This window comes from Cryptococcus depauperatus, chromosome 3 (assembly GCF_001720195.1).
Source record: "Cryptococcus depauperatus CBS 7841 chromosome 3, complete sequence".
NCBI classification, from domain to species: domain Eukaryota; kingdom Fungi; phylum Basidiomycota; class Tremellomycetes; order Tremellales; family Cryptococcaceae; genus Cryptococcus; species Cryptococcus depauperatus.
Genome location: NC_089470.1, coordinates 715,943 through 741,693, shown reverse-complemented (window position 1 = coordinate 741,693; position 25,751 = coordinate 715,943). Strand labels below are relative to the sequence as shown.

The following is a 25,751-nucleotide window of genomic DNA, read 5'->3' as shown; positions in this document are numbered from 1 at the left end:
GTGGCGCCTAGTTAGGCGTGCCAGTTACTCCGCAAACCTATCTGCTTCTGACAGCGGGTGTCAAGGATTTGACTCCGTTACAGCACTTAGTACATGGAAAGGTAAACTATAAACATGAATGTTTATGGAGCTATGCTACGTGGCGCCTAGTTAGGCGTGCCAGCTACTCCGCAAGCCTATCTGCTTCTGACAGGTGCAAAATGGTTCAAGAATGAGTAATAGATAGGCGCAGAGCACATGGTGGATAGGCATGCGGAGGACCGTCACGCCTAACGGTATAGTTCACAATTTGATCCTAGAGAAACTCTTATTACAATTCTTATACTCTCTCTTATACATGCTATATATATGAACCGGCTCAAATCCTTGACATAAATTCATTTATTATTACATCTTTGAGCGGTACCCGACCCTGGAATCTATTATTTGCTTCATCTCTTCACCTTGCTTTGCAGCATTTCTCAGGCTTTGAAATTCCAAGGCATCCTTCACCAAAGCGTCTGTTCTTGGAGCAACAGTCGGTGCGCTCGCTCAGCTTCTTTGACAATGGAGCGATGGGTACATGATCCGTTTGCCACGATGATAACACATACCCGATTGAGAAATGCAGACATGACGAGGAAAGACACTAGAATTTTATTGCCTACAATATGTCACTTCAATCATTCATGCCGACATTAATGAAGCAGGCTTTCACATCGCTCCTAATATCAATGCATACACTGGCCAGGTAACTGGAAACTATACTTTCTGACAGCAAACCTCCATTAGATGGATCGTCGGTAATCTCCATCTCCAATTGCCCAAGCAGATAAGACACTTTTGCCTACTCCTCCTCGCTGCTCTCTTCTTCAGAGCTAGACTCTTCTTCATAGCCCATACCCATCGGATTTTGATGAGCGACTGGTCTGTCAAACATCTGTAACTGCGCCTCCATCCTCTTTATCCTTTCTGCTTCTTCTCGCTCGTCAACGCTCCTCTTGTTGACTCCACCCATGGCCTTTCTTCCAGTTCCAGACTTTTTCACACCTCCTCCCCTGCCACGCTTGGAAGATGCACCGCGGCCGCTACGGCATACGAGGTTGTAGAGCCTGGTGATAGTGGCAGCTGGAAGAGCATCAATATCAAGCTCGATTTCATTGTCATTCTACATAAAACGTCAGACACCCATTATCAACACCAGTAAAGAAACACTCACATCTCCAAGATTTGTAGTTTGCCTAATGATAGACACGACCTTATTCAACGTCTCCCCATCGGTCATGCCAATCTTCTCCGCCAGTTCTTGCTTTTGGGCATGCGACAGCTCACCAACCTCCTCCTCCTCGCTCTCATAGTCATCATCTCTGTAAATAACGCTGGTATCCTTTAGTGGCTTCTTTTGCTTTTTGAATTGAGTGCTGCCATTGGTGTTGACAGGTGATGGTTTGGAGATGGAGGATTTTCGAGGAGCAGGTTTGGGTTTGGATTTTGATTTGGAATTTCGAGAAGCTCGACGCTTGGCTATCTTTGAACGCAACAGAGCAATTTGCTGGTTGAGTGCTGCTACCTGTGTCTCAAAACTACGCAATTGTGCGCCTGTCATTTTGTCAGTGCTAGGATGAAGACGTGAATGAGTAAACTCACTATCTTCATCACTCGAATATCCATCAAATATCTCACCTAATGGGTCTTCACTACTATCTCTTGCTTCAACCTTTGGTGGCAATCCCTTCCATTTCTCTTTCCATGCCTGCACAAGCTGGGTTGCACTCGTGTGTACCTCATGTCCCGGAGGATTGAATTTAAGTGCGTTGGCAATCATCAATCGAATATCATCATCTACTTGGCTCACATCGTCGTACAACCCATCATTCAGTTTGTCTTTGATATGATTCAAGTCAATCGGACGCTTAATGATGGCCGCATAGTCCGGAAGCTCTTCCATAATCTTCTCGACAGGATAGAGAAAAGGCGAGATAGCGAGATAGTACTTGCTAGAGCCTTCTAAACCTCTGATAACTCGATGCGCCCATTGAAGTTGTGGATCGCTTCTCTTCTTGGGCCTGCGAGCAGAGCCAGGCGATTCTTCGTATGTGAGATCTTTTGAGGGAGGAGGGTGAATCTCGCGTTTTGGACGCGTATCGTCAGAAGTGCGACGAATAACGGGGGGTTGGTTGGCTGAGGGTCGACGGACATGAGATGGACCAGCTGGTGCAGCCGCCACAGGGGTAGGAGCGGGCGTCGCAATGACGGGCTACACACACTCAGTTTGAGCTACCATTGAATGACTTCAACTTACCTCTGGCGGAAGATTGTTTAAACTCCTTTCAAATGCCTCTTCTAACCTGGACGCCATCAAGCTGACTGGATGCTCCTTGCCATTAAATTTCCGCGAGTTTTCCCAAATTCTTCGAACATCCTCGACTACCTCTGCAACGCTACTATAACTTCCTTTGCTGGGGTCCCACTTGCCCATTTTTGACTTATCTTTGGGTGGGCCTCTAGGATCAGAAACAATTAACTTTGTCTCCACCGTGCTTAAGTCCATGGGCTTTTCAATGACCTGGTGGTAATGGGGGATACCGAAAAGAACTGTGTCGACAGGTACCAAAAAATTATAAGCATCAGGCAAACGTTTCTTCAAAGACCGAACGGCATTGAGCATGTATTTATGCTGTGTAAGTGTTAAAGGTGTGGTTGGTCCGGCATACTTGGGTTCAGGGGGCTGATACGAATGCCAAGCGGGAGGAGGTAGTGGCTGACCGTCAGGACCGACGAGTGGAGCATTGATGTCAAGTTGAGCAATGTTTGCACCCGTCGAAGCACCAGCCTGTGCGGCAATTGATACATTGTTGTCTTCCTTCAATCTCTTTTCTTCCCGCTCATCATCTAGTTCATCGCCGGCACGTTTTATAATCGGTTGTGGCGTTGTCTGATCAAGATCCATGGGCTCCAAGCCTTGTACAACTGCTGAGACAGGTTTTTCAGAAACATCCGTTGACACTTCAAGTGACTTGACCTCAAGAGAGCTTTGCTCTTCCATAGTAATCACAGTAGGAGTGGGAACAGCCGATGGAATGGCGCTATAAGGAAGACTGGGTGGTTCTTCATCTGCAGCAGACGGCGAAGCAGGGACTGGTGCATTGATAGGCAATGGCGGCTGCTCCTGATCAGTCACACTGACATGGCCATTTGCGGGAGCGCCATTCAAAACAGCTTCTTGAGCCGGTCCATGAGCAAGTAGGCTCGCCACATCTGTACTAAGTGTTGATGGCGGACTGGCACCGTTCCGCTTGTTAAAATTAGAAGAATTGGTCTGTACAGTTTCTTCACTCATATTAGAAATACTATCCATCCAAAAAAACAAAGTCAGCACGCCGCCCGTTCTCGTTGTTTGCTTGCTCACCTTGCAACTCAATTGTTACGCAGGGTGAGCTCCGAGCCAAGCAGCCGAGAATGGGCGACGAGTGACAAATATAAGCAAAAACAAAAACAAAAACAAAAGCGGCGATCTCCGCTCCGATTAAATTTTGGAAAAATAGAAAAGTGGAGGGGACGATTTGATCTGGGACGCGACTCATCCTTTTATAGTCAAACCTCCACATTTAAGGAACGGTGTCGCCACTGGTCCCTGAAAAAATACTGTTTGTGGAGATGTTACAAATCGCCGAAAATGGCAATGCATGTGGCACTTGCCGTTTATAGAATCAGTCATCCTCTATCTCCTCTTCCATCTCATTCTCACTTTCATTTTCACTCTCTTGTTCGCTGCCGTAAAAGTCTGCGCCTTCGCCCTCGCTTTCATTGGCGGCCTCATTCTTTATCTTGACAACCTTTTGATCTTGACCGTCGGCAAGGTAGACACAAGTTAACCTAGTACCTTTGGTGTTGTACGATGCAATGGGTTCAATTCTATTTTCTTTGCCCTCTTCTTCCTCAGAGACGCTTTGCATGAGATCATACAGATTGATGAAGCCGTCAGATGATACAGTGGTTAAGAGCATGGTTTCACGCTCTTCGCCTGAGATTGTAGGTACAACAAAAGGAAGAGCTGAGATGGACTTGACACTAAAAATAAGAACGTTAGAATATTTGAATGGATAGTGAGACAATTGACTCGCCGGTTGGTGTGACCAACAAGATTTGCTATCATTGTCAACTCGGCGCCGTTTCCGTCTTTACCTTCTTCAGCCACCTTTTTCTCGTCTTCATCATCCTCATCCTCTTGGGCTTCATTGAGGTTCACTCGGTAAACCTTGATAAAGCCTTCCTCAGTGCCGACACAAAGCAACTCAATGAGCTTATCATCGTTCGTCGGCGAGGATATAGTGGTAAATAGGAGAGTATTGAATCGAGAATTGGTCGTCAGCGTTTTGAGAAGTTTTAGTGTCTATTCTGATATTAGAGACAAGCAAAGTTAAATTAAGCGGGCCTACAAGAGAATATATTTGAATTTTTTTGGGAAAAAGAACAGCGAAATGTGTCCCTTCCTCTGAAAACTTGACCTGCTCAGCTTCTAAAAGGCATGTATCAGGCTTGGTGAGACTTTCGACACATTAAACAAACGTACCGCTCCCCAAAGGTAGACTTGAAGCACCCCTACCTCTCATCAAGTCCCACATTTTCAAGGTCTGATCTTTACCAACAGACAACGCAACCCTTCCTGTTGGATGTACATCAACGTGGTTTACCCTTCCCGAGTGACCTTTGAGAGATTTGAGAAGCGTCCAATCAGAAGTTCGGAACAGTGAAAGAGTGCTATCCTCAGAAGTCGTTAAGAGGTGAGAGGGTGTAGGAAAGTGAAGAGAAGTTATTGAACCTACCTCCACAAGTCAGACCGTACTAGCCACTACCTTGCACGAACTTACCAGTGTGTTGGCTAAGAGATCCAACCTCCTTCCGTCTTCTTAAATCCCAGACTTTTACAAACTCGTCTTCACTACCAGTCGCCAGCCACTTTCCACCTGGACTCGCAGCTACCGTTTTGACGCAAGCTAGATGAGCTGGAAATATGAATATAGGTTCAAGATTTGGTTTGTTCGTTCCAGAAGTATACGACCCTTCAATCCCATAGAGAAGCTTCTCGTACGAACCAGCAATGATCACAAAGGTCGACGGACCAGAGGAAGCAGGGGCAACAGATTTGCCTTTACCCTTGTCTACTTTGACGATCTTTGGCGAGGGGATTCGAGCACGTTTTTCTCCACCCTCCTTCTTGTTCCCTTTGGAGGTTTTGTTCTCAACTTTCTTGGTTTTCTTGACCTTTGCATCATTATTGACTTTAATCTTTTCGTCGTTTTTGGGTTTATAGGTGTCGAATGTGACTTCTACTTTGGCCCTTTTGGCATAAGGTGCTGGCCTACTAGCATCTTTGACGTTGGATCTATGTTTGCCTTGCTTTCCCATTGCACGTTTTCGGACGAATTTTCAAGGCTTGGATGTAGTATGAATATTTCTAAAGTTCATTTCTGGAAATTTTAATTGACATCACCTAGTAAAGGTGGAGGTAACAGAACGATTCTGATTCCGTCAATCTTAAATAAAAGTAATTATGCTTTTCGTATCTTATCAAGTCAATAAAAACATTCGAGCAATTAAAACTATACTTTCCATCAAGAAGGTAGATCCGTTAAGTGTAATACATCTGGTTCATTGCACAGAATGACCGAACAACAAGTCACATTAACTGATCTCAACCCTATACAACTGCAAGAAGTCAAGAAGCAACTCGATTCGGTTCGTCCATCACATCTCAAGTTCTCTTGTGCAATTTTGGCTGATATGTCTTTAAGGAGCTGGAGCATTTGACAAACTCATATTCTCAGTTGAAGTCGGCTCATGTGAGGTTCAAGGGATGTATTGAAAACATCAAGGAACTTACTCCTGCTACAAAGGGTACGCAATCGCGCAATACGCTGCGTAGAGGACATCTTGAGTCTGACCATTGCTTAGAGAAGGAAGTGTTGATACCTTTAACCAGCAGTCTCTATGTCCCTGCTAGACTGTCAGATGTCGATAATGTTGTGATTGATGTTGGAACTGGATATTATGTCAAAAAGGTGCTCCCAAAATCGCAAAGTAGCTTCGTTACTGATCGTTTTGTCAGACCAAAGATGAAGCGGCCCAACACTACAAGTCAAAATCCGAATATGTGCAATCTAATCTTGAAACTCTTCAAAAAACCATTGAAAAAAAGCAAGACAATGTACATAGCGTGCAACAGGTGTTGAGTATCAAGATGCAGCAGGCAACTCAAGCGCAAGATGCACAGGCTGGGAAATCATGAAGAAACTTATAGAGCTGGAGGAAGTTGTTATACCATGCATGTACAGTATGCCCTGCCATTTTTTCCTATGTCGGAGTAACATTTATAGTCCACCAACCCCTACAGCCTTGCCTAGGTCACAGGCAAAGCTACCCCTAATCTTCTTCTAATTCTAGTACTAATCTCCAAATAATCTGTTTCGTTCTCAGGAGTCACATAACCATGTCTCATGAGCCAATCGACATATATCAATCCGCAATTAGGCTTCATCTCTCCGGAATGCAGGGCTTCGATGAGTTGAGGGACCGTTAAAGAAGCAAAAGAATCAACCTCATCATCGTGGGGTGCAGGGCGGACATATTCTGAGGAAGATTGATCAGGGAGAGGAAGATCATAGAGAAATTCAGTCTCTACACAATCCATCAGCTTGGTAATGATTGGTAAGTGAATATCATGCCAGGTTGAAGGAAACCATCAGATGTTATATAAACGTAAGAAGCAGCTCCGACGTTCCTATGCATCGTTAAAGCCAAGTTAACAAGCGCCCATGATAGTCTTTTGTCCCTGTAGAGACTCACTTGATGACTTTCTTCACAAGTTGCTCAGGTAAGTTAGCCTCTTCATCACATTCTTTGATGATGGCTTCAAGCGGCTTCATACCTGCAGGAATACCGCCTGCAACAGACTACACATCAAATGTCAGCAAGCAAGCTGACTTGTGGATGATTGACAGACGTTATCCAAGAAACCAGGCCAACTTGCTCAGAACATTAGCTTCAAATGTCAGTCGTATACAAAATATCACGAACGTAGCCTTAGTTTTGCTCCTCCTTGGTACCCAAAGCCTAGTATTGTCTCCAGTACCCTCATAAGCTGCCAACAACTTGAGAATGCTTTCATGTCTGATAGATACAATGGCCTACCTATCAAGTGAACTCCAAAAGTTGCGATACCAAAAATTGCACAAGCTGCTCTTTCAAGGTCGAAAGCCACATTTCCGAATGGCTTTTGTTTTGCAGACTGCTGTAAACCACTAGAATCGGGCGACGCATAAACCGTATACAACTCATTCCTCCATCCTGCACTTCGCGTCAATACAGTCTCCAAACCATTTAATACTACTCACCTGCCAAAGGTCTTGCAAAGATTCCCTCTTCCCTCCAACTTTCCACGCATAATTTCATCACCCTGTCCAACTCGGCTTTACCTTGTTCAACAATTTCTGGAATAAAACATACTCCTGCTTGCTGATTCGACTCTTTCCCAACAAACTCCCAAACACCTCTGCCTTGGTAAGCTGATCTGTCGTTGTATGAGCGCATTTCATCAACGACATCGGGACGAAGAAGGCCAAGTGGGACAAGACCGGCGTCCAGGTCTGATCGAGTAAGGTGGAATGGGATGTAAGGGTGAGGGGGTGGTAACGGGGGCAGAGAATAGTTTGGAAAGTTGTCCGCTTGCAGAACGACAGATAATAGAGATTTTCGAAGCATCGTATAGTGTTTATATAAAAAGGAATGTTTAACGGATTTGAATGTTGTTTTAGATCATGAACAACGATGCCTTTTAAAAAGGATGCTAGTGGAGGTTGGCCACGATGTAAATTAAAGCGTTTGTCATTCCAAAATAACTAGAGAAACAATCTTTTACATCTATACAATCTTTCAAACTTTAACTGCACATGTAAAGCATGTCCGGAAAACAATAGGGGACTCATGCCAACACTACATGCCTGCAAGCCCTATGAAGAAAAGAACAGACACTTTTAAAAGATAGATCACAAACCAGGTCCGGCAACACCCAACCATCGATGCAGCCTCCTGACCACTTCTCCAAAGTTGGGCTCATTATCTGCATTGATGTAACCATGTCGTACGAGGAAATCAATAGTGGCCACAGCGGAAGAAGGCTTAAATTCATTGTCGTGTAGGGCTTCAATTACTTCTTGAACGGGATAGAGCTGCCTCTTAATTAGCATTTAATCGCCTAGAAGCAAACAAGACAAACCTCAAAAGAGTCTACTTCGTTGTCATTGGGTTTGGGCACGACGTAGTCTGGAGAGCTACGAGGAGGCATAGGCAAATCATATGTGTACTCGGTGTCTATTGGTGGGTTAGCCTGTTATGTCTTGTGTTTGGCAATACCCACTAGGCAAAATCGCCCCATGTTCCTTCATTTCAAAGTAGGTTACCATACCCACACTCCTACACATATATCAGCGCTCTTATTCTCCATTATTGTGGCAGGTTAAACATACTTGACGTATTTTCTGATCATTTTCTCAGGCCAACCTGCTTCTTCCTCACATTCTTTGATAAGACCTTCCATTGGAGTATGGTTTGCTGGAAGACCACCTGCCACGCTCTTGGCATTTCATCAGCCAATTTCCATCACGAAGGGGCGAGAAAACAACCTACACTGTCGAATTTGAGAGGAAATCTCCACATGTTGGTGCTTCTTCTCGGAATCCAGAGCTTCATATATTCACCTTCACCTTCATAAGCTGTAGAATGATCAGCTTGACTAAGGAGGAGGTGCAGAGTCCTCACCGGTGAGATGACATCCAAAAGCTTGAAAACCAAATAAGGGAACTCCAGCTCGCTCAATGTCGAACGCGATATTACCAAAAAGAGCACGGGCAGCCACTTTGGACTTGAATGCTTTAGAGTTGGGAGAAGCATGAATGGGGAACGGCTCATCCATCCAGTCTTTGTCTCGTCAACTAAAAATTACCAAAAAGGACGAAACTTACGCAACATGGCCTTTGCAAACTTGCCTTCTTTTCTCCATTTTTCCATGATGCCTCGTATCACTTCTGTTCTACCTTCTTTACCCTTTTCATTTACTTCGTCAGAGAAATAGACACAGGCAACCCTAAAGTTGTAAGTCTTTGTGACTTTATCTTTGTCACCTTTTCGCTTATTTTCCTTGCGTGTTACTTCCTTACTCTCGGAATAGAACTGGATACCCTCTTCGCCTTTTAAACACTCGAGGACTTCCTGGGTGATCAGACCCATAGGAGGTAGACCGACATGAAAGTCGTCCAAGGTGAGGTGAAAGGGTACAAGGCGAAGCTTGGTCACAGGATGGACAGTAGGGTATGGCTGAGAAATGGGCTTTGGTATGGGGTCAGCGTTGAGCAGAATCGGAAGAAGGGATCTGGTTTGCAAAGACTGGTTCTTCACGTCTTTCTGAGGATGAATATCTGTTATTTGGGTCATTGTTCTAATGTTTGAGATATAAGGTCAGTTCTCTATAATGAACGTGAGACAGATGTCTCTTTTTGTTAGGGTGTGTAACAAAAGATTGGAAAATGAATGTAGGGGGATAAACTGATTAGCTATCATGTTGCTTCTTTTGAATTTATATGCCTACCGCAGAAAGGTCGGCATAGATAAGTTCGAGAAGACAATAAGGTCCGGTATTCGAATCACAAAGGTTCATCACTAAAAGGACAAGTAAGAAGCGATTCAATAGCTGAATGGATCTCCCGGCGTTGTCGGTAAACCAACAACATGGGTTCTAGCCTTTATATTCGAACGTGCCATCAGAAGCTGGATAAAAGAGGCTGAGATGGAATTTCCAGGTTCTGCGATGCAAATAGCTTGCGTTTCGCTCCTCAAAAGACCGAATAGGGGATACGAAGGTATACTGGAGCAAAGGAGTGAATCTGAAACTGGTTATCCCACTACATCAAGCCGATATTTTCTGTTCTTCTCTTTACACATCATAGATAAGGCTTGGATGAAGCGTAACTTCAATGCCAATGCGGAATCTACAATTTTGGTAGATACGCCCATCGCTGGTAAAATGAATCCCCGCTGTTTTCTTCTACTTGTTTGATCCTTTTTTGTTTTCTTGCTCGCCGTCCGTTGGACTCTTTACCAGCGAATCATGCACGTTTCTTCCTGTAAACTTGGCGATGATTTGGTATCGATCATACAGATTCTTGGCCGCTACAATCTCTCTTTTCCATAGACATTGACTCTATCATCCTGTGGATGATTTCTTGCAAAATTCTATCCCATACTGCTTGAATCTGTTATAACTACTGTACGCGCGTGGTCACTTTTTTCCTCGCCTATGAGAGCTTCTACTTGAGGACGATCCGAGCATCTTTGATGGAACCCAAGTTTCGAAGAGGGCCAACGTTTCAAACTGTCCATTCTTTGAACGCTCTTCAACTCATTGCCGATTCTGTTCGTGTGACACAGTGGATAGTCTTCCACGACGTTGATTCCGCTTCCTTTCTTGGTCAGTTTCTCAGCATATAAACTCAGCTTCCGGCCTGAACTTGCTCAGCACGCATCTGGATTATTTTTGGATGCCTGATTTTGGGCTCAGCAGAGTGGACGGAAAGGTAATAGTAGTGTTCACCAGGGGCTCGTCTTAGTCGGGCCTAAAGTCAACTAAACAGAGAATAAAATAGCAGTAGCCGCTTTGCTGTTCATAGGCCATGGGCTTTCGTGCTGTGTATACAGCGCCAGAGCGACCATTTCGACGTCGAGTTTTTGATTATACATTTATGTTTCGATGCTGTAATGTAAATCCGTTTAAAAGAATTAAAATCAGACTACAAAACTTCAGCACTATTTTATCCCGTCCAGTGCTCAAGTGGCAACGTCACTACTTTTTCAACAACTATCTCTGCACGTGATCAGGTGAGACTGTCAGAAGCAGATAGGCTTGCGGAGTAACTGGCACGCCTAACTAGGCGCCACGTAGCATAGCTCCATAAACATTCATGTTGATAGTTTACTTTCTTCTATGCAATATCTATAAACGGAGTCAAATCCTTGACAGAGACATGTCAAAGTATAAGCAAGGAGTGATAGATGGGGACAAAGCACATCATGAATAGGCACACGGATGATTGGCACGCCTAATTATGTCCCTCATACTCTAGTGCTAGAGAAGCTTTTATTACCATTCTATACTCTCTTATGCAATTTATAAAAACGGGATCAAATCCTTAACAAGGCACACAACCATTTAGGCCCGCTAACGCCGAGTGACGATTCCATGCCTATCTTCGACCCTTCCTGCCGCGCCTAAATTCCAAGCCGATAAACACCCATTTCTCCGAAAAAAGGTTCCGACATACAAAACACCTAGCACTGGCCATCTGATGCCGTGCCTGTATCGGCCTTCGCTAAAGCGCTTCTTTTCCCTTCGTCCGACCTTTTTAATTTTGTCAAGAATTGGAGCCCTTTTGTTTATGGAGAGGGTATTTCTATCAAGGGAGCTCAGCCAGACGCACAAAAAGTATCGGCTGACCCACACAATCCTGTGCGCTGGCTGCGCACCAACCATACAACTGTAAAGGCTACCCGATCAACGGCCATGTGCCACAGATTCGCCCCAGCACGTCGTATACATCCACCAAAGAACCGAAAAAGACATCCATAGCGTCAGGAACGGAGAGTCACCATTCTCCGCTGCCGGGAAGAAAAACCCTGAGATCATGACGCAAAGCCACCTTTCGCAGAACACATGGAGCAGGCGGCGACTGCCGCTGCCTCGTTGACGTGTGTAGCGGCGACCGCCGCCTACGGACTGATCAGCAGTGGCGCAAAAAAAGGCTCCAAGTGTTCTTTTGTATTATCGGCAAGAATCTAGTGGTAAGTGTTGTTTGCCTTATTTGCACGCCCATTTTGCGAGAAAGGACGACTCTTTTCGTTGACATTTATTAATATTTTAAAACTATGCAGTCATCATCTATAACGTCGTAATCTGCGTCTTCATAGAACGCACCATGCCGGAAGCGCGCGTAGGCCACCACCACTACGCCCAGTTCCCGTATCACCACCCGTCGAGACATGTGTCCAACGGTGCACCCAAGCAAGCGGCGGCGGCGCCAGAGGGATCATCTGTCACTGCGTCTGGGAGCGCAGAGACGCGAGCAGCAAAGGAGAAGATGGATAGTATACTGAGCCAGCTCGCGGCGGCCAACGAGAATACGTGGATGTTGATAGGCAAGTTGAGATTGAGTTGAGCCATGCTGAATTGCGGGTAGGCGCCGTAGCCGAAGGGATGAATGACCAGGATCGCGCGTTGGTTGCGTTTGAAAACGCGCTTCGACACAACCCAACCTCTGTGCTGGGTCTCAATGCCGTTGCGTCTATTGCCCGCGGGCGTGACGATTTCGACAAGGCAATTGATTATTTTCAGCGGATACTGACCAACAATCCTGAGAATGGCGAGGTTTGGGGATCCATGGGTCAGTCTGGATGTTGTGGATGGGTGCAGTTGGCTGATGGGTCTCAGGACATTGCCTCTTGATGAAGGACGATTTGCCAAAGGCGTACACGTCGTATCAGCAAGCGTTGTATCACCTCGCCAATCCAAAGGAGCCAAAGTTGTGGTATGGTATTGGGATACTGTATGATCGATATGGCTCGTTTGAACACGCAGAGGAGGCATTTTCGAGCGTGCTCAAGGTTGATCCCAGTAAGGTGGTGGTTTGGCGTGATTTACTTGGCTGATATGTGTCAGATTTTGAAAAGGCGAATGAAATTTACTTTCGACTGGGAATCATATACAAGCACCAGCGCAAGTACAAATCGTCACTGGAGGTAGGTCTGAATTATCATCTTTGGGCTTAAACGGGGCAGTGCTTTCGATACATTCTCAACAATCCACCGCGGCCACTGACGTCGTGGGACATTTGGTTCCAACTCGGCCATGTATATGAGCAAGACCGCGATTTTGAAGCTGCCAAAGATGCGTACAATAGAGTCTTGACACATCAGCCTGAACATGCCAAGGTTCTGCAGCAGCTTGGTTGGCTGTACAATCAACCAGGGGCATCGTTTGCTGACCAAGACAAGGCGGTTGCCTATCTGACAAAGAGCTTGGAAACGGGTGAGCGTGTGTCTGTGAAGGGAGCTGGGCTGACGACATTTAGACCCCACGGACGCTCAGAGTTGGTATCTCCTTGGTCGAGCATACATGTCTGCTCAGCGCTACAACAAAGCGTACGAAGCGTACCAACAAGCCGTTTACCGTGACGGCAGAAATCCCACTTTTTGGTGTTCGATTGGTGTACTCTATTACCAGATTAGTCAATACCGCGATGCTCTGGATGCTTATTCTCGCGCCATTCGACTCAACCCCTACATCAGCGAAGTATGGTACAATCTTGGCAGTCTTTACGAATCTTGCAACAATCAAATGGCAGATGCCCTCGATGCTTATTCGCGTGCCCTTGAGCTCGATCCAAATAACAATGTCATCAAACAGCGCATGTTACTACTTCAGAATCCCAATTCCGGGCCTCTCCCGCCTGCGCCTGCGCCGGTCGATGTTCATCCATCGCAGTACAGCGCGACACCTACCGCTCAGCAGCCTCCTGCTGCTTCGCCTAGTTCACAAACACGTACACTTCCCGCCGACGCTCCTGCTGGTGGTCGGGATCTTCCTCCTCCACCCCCCGGCGGCGACATTGCACGGGGGCACTCTCCTGGGCCATTCAGGAATGGCGTCGCTCCCCCTCCACTCAATCATGTCGACGAGTCTCGCGGACCTGTGACGCTTGCAAGGATGGAAACCGAGCCCCGCATTGATCTCCGAGAGGAAAGGTATGGGAGGTACGACCCAACCATAGACGGTCCATACCGTCGACACGCTGGATCTCCCGGATCTCCCCATCTACGTCGAGTAGACTCTGGTTTTGCTGGCCAGCCTGCATACGGTCTCCCTCCCAATACCTATGCGAGTCGGGAACGTGAAGAGTGGGATACGAGCCGAGTGGATCCCAGGGCTTCTGGCCTTGTGGGTCCCTCGCCAAGAATGAGTGACAGGGTGATTGATCCGAGAATGCTTCCAGAGGGATACCCACACCCTGGTTACTATGATCCCCGCGGTCCATATCCTCCTTCTGGAGGCGCCAATATGCCTGGCAGATTTGATATCCGTCGAGATGAGGAGCAAACTATTATTACGTCTGCAAGAAACATCAGTCCTGTGCCCTCTGCCGCTGGTGGCAAGAATGGCAGGAAACGCGAGCGAGGCGATAGTATCAGACGCACAAAAGATAAGGATGAAAAAGAAAAACCAGCGAGTGGGAAAAAGAGAGGAAAGGCTACAGGGCTTAAGGCTAGTGCCGGAGAAGAAGTCAACGGGTCGCCAAAGCGCACTAATGGTAGTAGCCCAACTGTCGGGGCTTCACAGCCCCCAATCAAGTCCAATTTGCCTCCCGCAGCATCTGCTATCACTCCTGCGACAGCACCAGTGCCCCCAACCGTTGCCTCGAGAACCGTCGACGAAGGTAAGTTCGTACCTGTACAGAAAATGATGTTAACAGATTGATAGACTATGATGAAGGAGCTGCCGATGCGTTGATGACTCTTGCTGGTACGAATGCCTCTGCACCGGTGATGGTATCACCTATCGTCGAAAAGTCTACACCTCTAAATCCACCATCTCCCACACCGCCGACAACAGCCATGAATATAAATACTTTTGCCGGGAACAAACGTCCCGGAGAGACTGCATCGCCTGATCAGCCATACAAAAGAGTAAAGGCTGAAAAGTCGCAGAGTCCTTCAGAGTCAACGGGGGGCAAGAACGCAAAAAGGACAGTGATTGAGGTACTCAACGCGCCTAGTATTGCCAGTCCGCTACCTAGACCTGCATCTGCCGCTGAGCCAGCTCCGACTGTTGCTTCAGTGGCGCCGGCAATAAATGAGAAAGAAGTAAAAGAGGATGAAAACATGGAAGTGGATGAGTTGGCAGAAAACGACGAAACCCCTCCCTTTGTAGAAACGTCAGTACCGCATGCCGAAACAAAATCAGATACAGCGTCGGCGCATCTCTCCAAGCCTGTTTCTCCAGCGCCAGCGCTGGCTTCTGAAGCGGTACAGAGCAACTCCCGTCCTTCCACACCACCCTTGCCTTACATGCCGCCAATCCCGCTACCAGCTTCTGCTGATGATTCCCCTGCTTTGGCAACAAAAGAAGTACCTACCACACCTCCTCTGCCACCCACGCTTGCAACAGAGGACAAAGCGCTCACCTCTCTTGCACCGACTGAGCCTCAAATGGAACCAACGAACGACGTTACCATGACTGAACCACAGGCCCAACGCGAAAGTAATGGAGACGAAGAATCTGCAGCCGAACCTGCTTCTGCAGCATGAACAGGTACTAGGAAAAAGTCAAAAAAAAAAAGATAAAGAGTTTTGAAAACTAGAATTAAAGGCACAGATCATTTACTTTTCTTTTATCCCAACCTCGTATATTCTTGGAGACTCTTCTCTTTCTCACTTGTTATCTTTCACTTGGGTGTGTACGTGTCTATTGTCTTCTTTTTTATATAACCATTAGGAATGCAAAAAATACTATATTGTCGGTGATAGATAGGGGGGCTACCCAGACGACTAGTGTTAAAAGAACGAAAGACGTAACCGTAAAGATCACTTTCAACTGACTATACAGCACATGTCTACTGTTTGCATTCACAAAAGCACAAGGCAGACGTTAGCGGTGAACAGTTCTACGGACTCAACAGTGCAAAGCTAATGTTGTATGCACAGCAAAAAAGTACGTTGAGATAGAGCATCGCCACATCAACAAGTCCAGTACAACAGTTGAAAGATTTTGCAGATGAAATGTATATAAAAATTAACAGTACAGGAAGTGCACCTCTGTTTCTTCACTGTGACAGTTGCTTATGAACGCAACAAGTGGGAAGCAGGCGATCAAGTTGTCTGTTGCTCACTTGCTTGTCATTGTGTGATAAGCTTGACAGCAGATTGATCACTTAGTATTGAAGAAACGAAGAGGAATTCGACATGAGCAGATGTCAAGTCCATATGAAAGCAACCAGCAAGGTCTTCCTTCATACCTCTGAGCTTCATACCGAATCCTTGATTGATGTAATCCTTCATACCAAATCTCTACCAGATGATGGATTCAATAAAGGCTCCAACAATGATCTCGTTGCCATTAGTCATCCTACTTGCAAGATGATTCGATGTGTTTGCATATCACACATATTTGACGAAATAACAAGCACAATTGTCACAGCGAAAAAAGGATTTGTTCTAAACGGTCAACGATAAAACTGTACTTGCTGGTCAGCAACAGTATCTACCAGATTGAGCAGGACTGAGAGGAGCAGGAAGAAATCAGAACGGCTCTAGCCAGTTCTCTACATGTCGGATTCGGAAAGCCATGCATATTTAAATTTTTGACATCACAAAGTCTCAAAGGGGCCGAGAATTGAGAAAAGATGCGAGAGACTTACCTCACTATCTGACGAAATCGTGTTGATGTGTAAAGTCAACTATCTCCATTACGAGTATCAAACTAGAAAAGCCACCTATAAACACTGGTCAGTTCTGCCAACCGTCAACGTACATTGCCCAGTGACAGAGAATAAGATAATAATAATCAGGGCGATTCTGACAATATTTGTTCGGCATATCCAATGGAGATGCAAACCTCCAAAGGTCCGACAATACATGCTTGAAGCATCATTTTTTGGTTGCAATAAAGATGAGATAGGATTCGTATGCACCAAAACTCACTTTAACTCTTGAACGACTTTTTTATGATTTGAACGATGAAAAGGAAGATTCAAAAAACAAAAGATGAACAAAAACGTCCAACATTTCTTCGTCAATAACCCCGAACTGAAATTGAAAGTGGCATTTACCAAAAATGTAGAATATCTTTATTTTATAATCATTCATCTATTATACAGCAAACAGTTTTATCGGCCATAATGTTAATTGCGACTACATGGTAAGGATGCTGGAAGCATGTTCAAGGGATTCTTACCAAAATCATACTGTAAAGCATGGCATCTCTGCTATGCTGCAAAAGAGAAGAGAGAGATCGTAGGATGCAACTTTCCGAGAAGAGACGAATCCAGTGTTGGATATTGTCAAAGACGATATCTTTAGTATACAGGTTTCTGGTTGCTAACAAACTTTTGACATTGACTAATATACTCAGCTATCTTGAAGATTAGCAACTAATCATACTGATCCGATATCTACTCAAGGACCAGCCATCTTGGAAAAGGCCATCTGAAATAAGACAATATGCTGATTGAAATGTTTGACGTAATCGGCAAGGTAAAGCATCGGGCGATATGCTAAAGAGACATTCGAGATCAGTGTTGATAAATCATACCATTTTCAAAATGAATGAAATGGTGAAATGGATCGGTAGCTTCAGATAAATGGTTTTCTTTTACGACATGGAATAGCTTTCAGACGATGTCGGCATTGATGGTATACTCTATCACGGCCAAGACAGAATTTCACAGAGCTGTGGCAAAAGAAATTCTTTCCTACTTACCTTTTGCTGCCCATAGGCTATGCTTGTTTGCAAGTTGCCTTAGAAAAAACCATTGCACGATATATTGGAGAAGATATATGCCTGAATGCCGTGACAATATTTTCATTGAGCAACTTTTCCTTGGCTTTTATATGTTGCTGCAAGCTTACGCAGCCGACTTTCCAAGCATCCAACTAGACGCGAAAACCGGATCCAACTAATACCTCTCGGCCCACTATCGGAACCGACAGAGCTGGTGGCATCCGATTGTCACTTCAATATCTCTAACCCATACCGGAGCCGTAACAGGTTCAAGATACTTTTGTTTCTTTAGAACGGTGCTCTATCAAGACTGAGCTCAGTTTGCATCTAATTTCTCACTTATCGCAAGATTCCCGAAAATGATTTATTCATGGGTATACTACTATTTCATCAAGCTTATGCTCAGATCCGTTGCTTACACTATTCTACAATATAAAAGCTGTCATTTTCTGCTTCTTGTGATCCTTCCGGTCGCAACCGGGACAGAGGAGCTTCCAGCTGTCGTTGCTCTTCTCTTCAGTATTGGCTTCTCATCTTTTTCTTGAGCAAGTGCCTCATCATTCTCCTTTTCGGCTGTTTTGCCTTTGCGTCTTGTAGGTACGACGACAGACAATCGATCAGTGGTGGTCGATGCGGAAGCAGCTTTCGTTCTGGTTGGAGCTGAGACGGAACGTTTACTCATGGTAGCGGAGCTTGAAGGGACTGACGACGTGATGGAGGCAACTGTTGTGCGCTTGGCACCTCTGGACGGAGCTGACTTTTTCTCTACCACAACTTCAGTGACAGGTTGTTCCTCGATCTGAACCAATGGCTTCTTTCCTCTCGTGGCTCTTGATGATTTCTCTTCAACCTCTTCTTCCATCTCTGTAGATATTTTGCGCGTTGTTCGAGAAGACGTCGACCTAGCTCTAGAACTGCTCAAGCCAGAAGCAGTTGTTACAGTTGTTGTAAGCGTCTGCTCTTCATCTCCCTCCTTCACACTATCATCACTAGGAGCACTAGATTTAGCGCGCGTAGATCGTGCCATGCCTAGGTTAGCTGTAGGCTTGTTACTCTGGTTCCGACGGGTATGAGTGGATCGTGATATTGGCTTTGAATCCGTTTCTCTTGATCCTGAGGTTTCTGTTTTGTGTGATGAAGATTGTGACTCTTGTTCTGAAGCAGCATATACAGAGGCTGCAGCTCTGCGAGTTGGAAGTGATTGACTGAATCTGGAAGGTATTTTTTGGACTGGCGCCACTCGCCTAGCAGCGGTACTAGTACTCCTTGAGCCGGAGGGTTTAGGCAACTTATCATCTCTTTGTCCTAAAGATTCGTTGGACACCTCGACAATTAGTTTCTTCTTTTCCTCAACCTTGTTTTTGATCGAGCCCGAAGCGTCTCCGTCCATTTGAATTACTGCTTCTTTCTCGCTCTCATACATTACTTTCAAACCTTCCAATGCAGATGTCTCTGAGACTTTTAGCTCTCCAAACAACTTTTTAACGCCGCTCATACATGGAGTGACAGTTGCTTGCTTGTCGGAAAGGGTGCTCTTTACACCAACGAGAATCGGTGTATTTGCATCTTTTGGCTCTGCAAGCAGGGTTTTGACCCCAGCAAAGTCTGGTGTCTCGGCCATCTTTGACTCTGCGAACACATGCTTCAATTCGGCGAAATCTGGCGTCGTAGAGGCATCGGGTTGCTTACTATACAAACGTCTGACATCTGAAAAGTCGGGAGTTTGCGCAGGCATTGAAGAATTGAACAGTTGTTTTAGGCCGATGAAGGAGGGGGTTGGGAACTCTTGTCGAGATGCGTTCGCGTTAGAGGTTAACGTAAATGTAGACTCGAGGGTTATGTGCTCGAGAGGGATGGGGTCTTTTTCTTCCTGATTCACTACCATATCGTCCAGATGATCGACTGCAGTAACATCTTCGCGTTTGACCGCAGGTAGTATCAAGGTCCTCGGTGTCCGGTCATTGCGAGAAACGCTAAAAGATATATTATGACCTGCTGTAGGCTTGTGAACTGGAGTAACAGGTAAATTGAAACCGACAGTTGCTCGTCTATCATTTGGTCGATTCGAAGCGCGGTGAATGCTGTGACGCCGCATATGGTCAAGACGTTTTCTGATATCATTCAATGGGGTATTAGGCAAAGACGGCTTTTTGGATTCCTCGTTCTCATCCTCCGAATCAACCTCTAAAGATCGAGACGCAAGAGCAGGGTGAGAGGGAGTTGATAATAAATTGGTCAAGCGGATCTCACGGACAGGCTCCTTGAATCCGCTAGGAGGGGGCTTGGGAAGAGTACGTGGGGTGGATAAAGTTTCATGGATACGCTTTATCTAGAGTACACCTATTAGTAAAATCTTTCGTTAATGCAGGTTAACAATTTACCTCTCTTCTAGAAGCAATGTCTCTATTTATTGAAGGGACAGCGTCCTCATAACCATTCTCCTCTATCTTTTCTTCCTCTTTTATATTCATACCCGAGCTCTGGCTAACATAATTCACAAAACCAGGCACTTGAGGACTACGACAATTCCCTAGGTTGTTCGGAGTGGCCGGAAGGCGCACAGGAGGTCCCAAAGAACGTCGAATTTGGCCATAAGCAGTGCTTCGAGCAACCTGAGGCGTAAAAAATTTCTGAGTTATTGTTGAGCCCTAAAAATGATTAGTATGGGCTTCCAAAGGCGTAAATAGACTTGCAGTTCGAGGAGTACCAGGCAACAAGATTGTTACGTTATCCCTTTCGTCCTCGGTCTCCTCTTCATCTATTGTAGGCATATCATTGACAACCTCATCACTTATCACTTGAGCTTCAATCTCGTTTTGTTCCTCACAGTCATTGACCACAACGCCAGCTCCCTCTTCAATATCCTGTCTGCACGATTTTTCCTCTTGAATCTCCAGTGAAGTGTTGATGGGCTCCTCCATATCCATATCACTTGCTGCTTCAATACCTAGTTGTAAAATTCCTTGACCAGGCTGTGATCACAGACATGAGCCATAATTTCGTCGAGAAAGAAAACTGAATTGTTAAGCTTACAAGATCCAGGGATAAATCTGCATTGAAGGAGTCCATCTCGCTAGAATCAGACTCGAAAGAAATTTCAGCCTGACCATCTTCATAGATCCATCGCAGCTCCCTGTTTTCATCTGGCTCCTCTCTCTCATCAACTTCATCATTTTTACTGTTATCATCACTTGAGCTGTCACTCATTTCTACGTCTTTCTGCGCTTCTTTCAGCTCCTCAGGATTAATACTCTTCCTAGCCGAACCAGTTCTCGGACTTGTGCTCTTTCTTCTAGTCTCCACATGGCCATCCTGAATAGCTCCATCGATCCCAGTAGCATGCGTTTCATGCCAGACCTTTCTAGCTGACCTCAGAAGGAGTGCTTTACGAAGAGTGGCAGGCCCCTTGGGCGTTGAAAGCGCCACATGGGCAGGTACGGGTGCCATGGAACTAGTTGTCTCTGTAGATAACCGATAGACACCTGGAAGAGGCGTTGAGTTTGTAAGGGCGGGTTGGGCATCTCTTTCAGTAGGAATAAGACTTTCGAGAGCAGATTCAAGAGTAACGAATTTGCGTGTGCGGGGAACGGCACTCGTATTGCGTGGAGGAGCTTTTCTCTTTGCTTGAGGAGTTATAAAAGGGTTAATGAGGACATTTTGAACCTGATTACTTATCATTGCCTGTTCCCAAAGAAGCTTACTTTTACTCACAGACCTGAAAACCTCCTCTTCGTCAACTTTAGTATTTTCAAGATAGACTTTCTCGCCGTCATCACCCTCCGCGACATCAATGACAGGTTGCTGTTGTCCATCCTCTCCAGTCTCGCCTTGTAGTTCTTGACTTAATTTGGACATCTTGAACTCTCTGTCCTTACCATTGGGATCCAGAGTGCTTTGTCTCTTGTCTTTTGCAGGAGAGCAAGCAAAAGGTGAGAATTTTTTGTCCGTGGGTACTAGGGACATCCTATGCGAAGCTCTCCTTCTCACAGAGTGGACGGTGGGCGAATTTGCTATTGCTGGGATGGGCTCTTTCGTAGGCGTACTTGGAGCTTGTGAACAGGAGAGAACAGGTTGAGGGGCAGGAGACATGAGAGATGGGTCAAGGACTGTTTCTATCGAGCCGTAATTGAACCTAAACTGTTTTTTCCTGATTGTGATCATGTCATTGTTGAGAAGGGTAATCTTCGATGGTGGTTTATAGTTTGTTTGTTTACCTCCTTCTTGAGTATGCCAAAGACCATTGGCTCCATGAACAATGACACAGGCCTGTTAAAACGTAAGCAAACATACTGATGCAGATTTTCTTACCTTTCCTGACGTAGCATCAAAACTAATCTCTGCATGAAGTTTTGATACATCCAGATAATACAGCCGTACCTGTGGTACCGATTAATATGGCAATCCACAATATGATAAAACCTCTTGCATCTTACATCGCAGTCGTAGTCCCTATATAATACTTAGCCTGACTGTCTAGCTAGATCCACAAACCACTCACCTTCCAAAAGTAATTCTCTCTGCGTCAATGGGAAATGTCTGCACATCGGTCCCAGTCTTTCGTCCGACAAGGGTGAGCGTACCAAGGACGCTGCAATCAAATCCTACTTGTATAGAAGAGTCAAGAATCTCTTCCGATCCATCCATACTTGTCAGTTAGTGCTGAAATACAATTACAAAGTAGCAAAGCTCATTAGTTGTTGTTGTTTACCTTTTTAGTTAATGCTGTTGACAAAACAGTCGCGCGGAGTTTTTTCAATCTCCCCTTTTGTTTACGTAAACAGTCGGCGATGGCCGAAAGACTTGTTTACCATTAATCGCCATCTATTCTTTTTTGGCATCTCAATATTACTTTTATATTTATTTTCTTGTCTGTCTTGTTTTAAAACTGTTTATCACTGTAACCTTTGCGGATTTGATATCTCAGGCCAGAAGTGGTCTTAAACAATCTCTCTATCTCTCACATCGGACCCATTGCTACATCAATCTCAACCTATCGACTTGGAGATGAACGATGACATGCCTGAATACGGCGCAGCCTCCCTGCCTATGATACCGTCAAACTCTGAAAGCCCAAAGCTGCTGCCAGACTCTACCAAAGACGGACATGCTTCGATAACATCATCTGTCACCAATCTGAGTAACACCATCCTTGGTGCTGGTGCCCTAGCATTTCCGAGTGCTTTTGCTGCCATGGGTATGCTGCCAGGATCGTTATCATGTGCCTTCTCGGGAGCTACAGCAATGTTTGGCCTGTATCTCTTGAGCCGATGTGCTACCATCGTAGGTACACAACCAGGCCATGAAGGTAGAAAAGCAAGTTTTAATGAGATTGCAAGATTAACCTTTGGCAAGGGGTGGGCAATAAGAGCCTTTGATGTGGGTCCAACTGTTTTGTCTATCAAAAGCTTACAACTTGTAGCTTGCGATTGCTATCAAATGTTTTGGTGTTTCCGTCTCCTATCTTATCATATGCAAGGTCTGACTTGCTCTTTGGCCTCTCAGTCATTCCTAATATTGGTTTTAGACTCTTTTACCTCAAGTGTGTAACACCATTGCCAACATTTTCCACCATCCATTAGCACAAGACTCTATCCTCTTGGCCTCACATTTCTGGCTCATTGTCTGGATGGTGATCATTACACCGTTGTCTTTTATGAGGACACTGGATTCCTTGCGTTTTACGAGTCAAATTGCGTTGCTCACTGTGATCTAGTACGTCTTGCGCGATTGCACCACCTGAAAAGCTGACAATGGCATGTCAGTCTTCTTGTTGTAGTAGTAGGATGGTATTTCGTCAAAGGGGTTAGCCCAGAAAGAGGCCAAGTAGTGCCTTTTCGATGGGACAAAAATACCCTGTCAAGCTTTCCAGTTCAAGTTTTTGCTTATACTTGCTCACAAAATGTAAGTCACGCAATGTTTATCAATTTCGACAAAGCCACAGCCTGACCTGCTCTAGCTATTCCCAATCTATAATGAATTAAAGAACAAGAGCCAGAAAAAGATGAATACTGTCATTGTTGTCTCTATTGGTTCTGCTATTTGCGTTTATCAAGTTGCAAGTCAATTCATCTAATCATATCATGTCGCTGACCATGAAGCTCTCACTAGATTGGTATTGTATGTCCAACTCGTGCCTCTACCTTGACTTCACAGGTTGACCGCGCATGTAGATTGGTTACCTCACATTTGGCAGTAAAGTCAGCAGCAACATCATCGCCATGTATCCCGCCACGACCTTGTTTGTAGCCATCGGCCGCCTTGGCATTGTTATGCTGGTTGGCCTTTCCTATCCCCTACAGCTACTCCCATGCCGTGCATCGCTACACCATCTCACCCATGGACTCTTCAAACAGCAAGATCATAGTGCTGGCGGACCAGATGATAGTATGATCCAGGCCAACGACGACGACGACAGTGACGGCGAAGAGGACCCCCTTGTGCCTAGTGAAAATGCCTCTCTACATCCCAGACATGAACCACTCAGCATGCAATTCCTCGCCCTTACCCTAGGAATCTTGATTTCCGGATTCCTCATTGCCTACAACGTGCATGAATTAAACATTGGCAAGTACCCATCTCTTCTTCCTGCAACACATTGTTAATGTAGCACCCAAAGTCTTGAGTTTTGTCGGTTCCACTGGGTCTACCATCATCTCCTTCATCCTTCCTGGTTTCTTTTACTTTTTTCTTTTCCGCCAGGAGCCTGGCAACACCAAATGGTACGCATTGGCGTTGGGAATCTACGGAATGTTTGTCATGCTCTTTTGGTAAGTCTTGCAAGAATCTCCCTTGGCTGAGACGCTTACTCCAAACCTAGTCTATTTTTCAACATTATCAACCTTGTAAAGTGATGATTATCCAGCGCAAAGATGTATTTCTCGAATACTTGGTCAATACAGATAAATAAACATTTTGATACATTCATTGAACTGATGTTTACCCATTTTCCCTCCAAATGAAACCTACTCATATCCTATTCTAGTGTTTCGTGTTCTTTACTAGGAGACAAATATACTACCTGTAGTAAACAGCGTCACTATTGTATCGTTGACTTCTGGGGTCGTAGCGGCTATCTGGTTGGATGGCCTGACCTCTGGGACTACCTGAGAGTTGATGCGGTTGGGGGTCAAGCATCCAAGGTTCATTGGGCGTTTCATGAGCAGAGCGACGATGGTGCGGATACCAAGGTTCACTTGGTGGACCATTATTAGATCCGTGGTTGTAGGACCGCCCACCACTCCAATTTCTCGAGCCTGAGCCATCATGGGGAGGGTTTCTGAATGATAGTGGCCTTGACGCAGAGTGGGCACCAACAGCAAGATAAGGCTGTTGATCGCCGACTGTGGAGCCATAAGCCGACTCGTTGGGCGCTGAAGCCGTATGGGAATATGCGTTGGGTCCATATACTGTAGCGGAATGTGCCGTCTAACCGTACACATCAGTCACAGACACTGTTTTGTATGAGACCAAGACTTACTCCTGACGGATTCTGAGAAGTATCTTGTGACGCAGAGATGATCCTTTGCAATTGTGCCTCGATATTTTGGCAGACTTTGCTGGAGATGTCACAGCTACGTTCGCTCAATTCCTCTTGTGTTTCGAGTGGAAGCAGTCGGCCGCTATTATCACGTCTTAACTGGTCTATTTCTCTATATACGATGGCCCTTGTCTCATCATACTGGAAACCACTAGTTCCGGAGTCGCGCGTTACGGATGGAGGCAGAGGGTTTTGACTTCTGGATACAATCGGGCCACGACTATAGGTCGAATAGTGGTGGCACTCATCTCTAACATATGAGGATGCGTCATATAGTACTTGAGGCATATTACCGGCTTTCTATCTCGACTCTCGAGTGTTTTAAAAGTATTTTTTTTATCAAACCAACCAACGCTAAATTTCTCTCCTTAATACCTTTTCCCCCGGATCCATCGCCCGATATCGATACCCAAAAGCAGTACAGGATTGTCAACTATCGATGAAAACGGCGACCCTCTTTGAGTCGGACATTGATATCGCTTGCCTCTTCCTTTCCGTTTAATGGGCCGTAAGCAGCCAAACGCGATAACAGGACCATGGAGAATATCTCCGCCTAAAAGATGTCACACACAGGTCAATGGGAGCTTTACTATGGAAGGAATGCTCCGGGTAATGATGAATGGAAAGAGTGCTTGG

The 25,751-nt window shown here is 45.4% G+C and overlaps 8 protein-coding genes across 8 annotated transcripts; 3 read left to right on the top strand and 5 right to left on the bottom strand.

Moving 5' to 3' along the window:
• Positions 1-826: 826 nt before the first annotated feature.
• L203_102541 (uncharacterized protein) lies at positions 827-5,388 on the bottom strand (the record flags this gene model as incomplete). The annotated part of the gene is made up of 10 exons (XM_066211966.1): positions 827-1,147; positions 1,199-1,578; positions 1,627-2,236; positions 2,282-3,329; positions 3,389-3,395; positions 3,728-4,050; positions 4,104-4,372; positions 4,419-4,498; positions 4,553-4,801; positions 4,851-5,388. The coding sequence occupies 10 exons, from the start codon at positions 5,386-5,388 to the stop codon at positions 827-829; spliced, it is 3,825 nt and encodes a 1,274-aa protein (XP_066068063.1).
• A 255-nt stretch (positions 5,389-5,643) lies between these two features.
• Positions 5,644-6,268, top strand: L203_102540 (prefoldin, alpha subunit; the record flags this gene model as incomplete). The annotated part of the gene is made up of 4 exons (XM_066211965.1): positions 5,644-5,718; positions 5,775-5,877; positions 5,935-6,041; positions 6,089-6,268. The coding sequence occupies 4 exons, from the start codon at positions 5,644-5,646 to the stop codon at positions 6,266-6,268; spliced, it is 465 nt and encodes a 154-aa protein (XP_066068062.1).
• A 111-nt stretch (positions 6,269-6,379) lies between these two features.
• L203_102539 (uncharacterized protein) lies at positions 6,380-7,740 on the bottom strand (the record flags this gene model as incomplete). Its single annotated transcript, XM_066211964.1, has 7 exons — positions 6,380-6,657; positions 6,705-6,760; positions 6,826-6,932; positions 6,983-7,004; positions 7,057-7,120; positions 7,171-7,326; positions 7,374-7,740. The coding sequence occupies 7 exons, from the start codon at positions 7,738-7,740 to the stop codon at positions 6,380-6,382; spliced, it is 1,050 nt and encodes a 349-aa protein (XP_066068061.1).
• A 284-nt stretch (positions 7,741-8,024) lies between these two features.
• On the bottom strand, positions 8,025-9,468 carry L203_102538 (uncharacterized protein; the record flags this gene model as incomplete). Its single annotated transcript, XM_066211963.1, has 7 exons — positions 8,025-8,207; positions 8,255-8,349; positions 8,396-8,451; positions 8,505-8,611; positions 8,665-8,750; positions 8,797-8,955; positions 9,000-9,468. 7 exons carry the CDS (start codon positions 9,466-9,468, stop codon positions 8,025-8,027), a joined length of 1,155 nt encoding a protein of 384 aa, XP_066068060.1.
• A 2,534-nt stretch (positions 9,469-12,002) lies between these two features.
• L203_102537 (uncharacterized protein) lies at positions 12,003-15,387 on the top strand (the record flags this gene model as incomplete). Its single annotated transcript, XM_066211962.1, has 7 exons — positions 12,003-12,222; positions 12,264-12,467; positions 12,515-12,697; positions 12,743-12,822; positions 13,000-13,111; positions 13,155-14,516; positions 14,561-15,387. The coding sequence occupies 7 exons, from the start codon at positions 12,003-12,005 to the stop codon at positions 15,385-15,387; spliced, it is 2,988 nt and encodes a 995-aa protein (XP_066068059.1).
• A 2,633-nt stretch (positions 15,388-18,020) lies between these two features.
• L203_102536 (uncharacterized protein) lies at positions 18,021-22,222 on the bottom strand (the record flags this gene model as incomplete). The annotated part of the gene is made up of 8 exons (XM_066211961.1): positions 18,021-19,907; positions 19,960-20,226; positions 20,272-20,550; positions 20,612-21,241; positions 21,290-21,844; positions 21,887-21,955; positions 22,012-22,027; positions 22,077-22,222. The coding sequence occupies 8 exons, from the start codon at positions 22,220-22,222 to the stop codon at positions 18,021-18,023; spliced, it is 3,849 nt and encodes a 1,282-aa protein (XP_066068058.1).
• Positions 22,223-22,582: 360 nt separating this feature from the next.
• On the top strand, positions 22,583-24,429 carry L203_102535 (uncharacterized protein; the record flags this gene model as incomplete). Its single annotated transcript, XM_066211960.1, has 9 exons — positions 22,583-22,954; positions 22,998-23,054; positions 23,103-23,290; positions 23,341-23,479; positions 23,535-23,621; positions 23,687-23,695; positions 23,749-24,142; positions 24,195-24,345; positions 24,396-24,429. The coding sequence occupies 9 exons, from the start codon at positions 22,583-22,585 to the stop codon at positions 24,427-24,429; spliced, it is 1,431 nt and encodes a 476-aa protein (XP_066068057.1).
• Positions 24,430-24,592: 163 nt separating this feature from the next.
• L203_102534 (uncharacterized protein) lies at positions 24,593-25,403 on the bottom strand (the record flags this gene model as incomplete). Its single annotated transcript, XM_066211959.1, has 2 exons — positions 24,593-25,003; positions 25,056-25,403. The coding sequence occupies 2 exons, from the start codon at positions 25,401-25,403 to the stop codon at positions 24,593-24,595; spliced, it is 759 nt and encodes a 252-aa protein (XP_066068056.1).
• Positions 25,404-25,751: the final 348 nt, after the last annotated feature.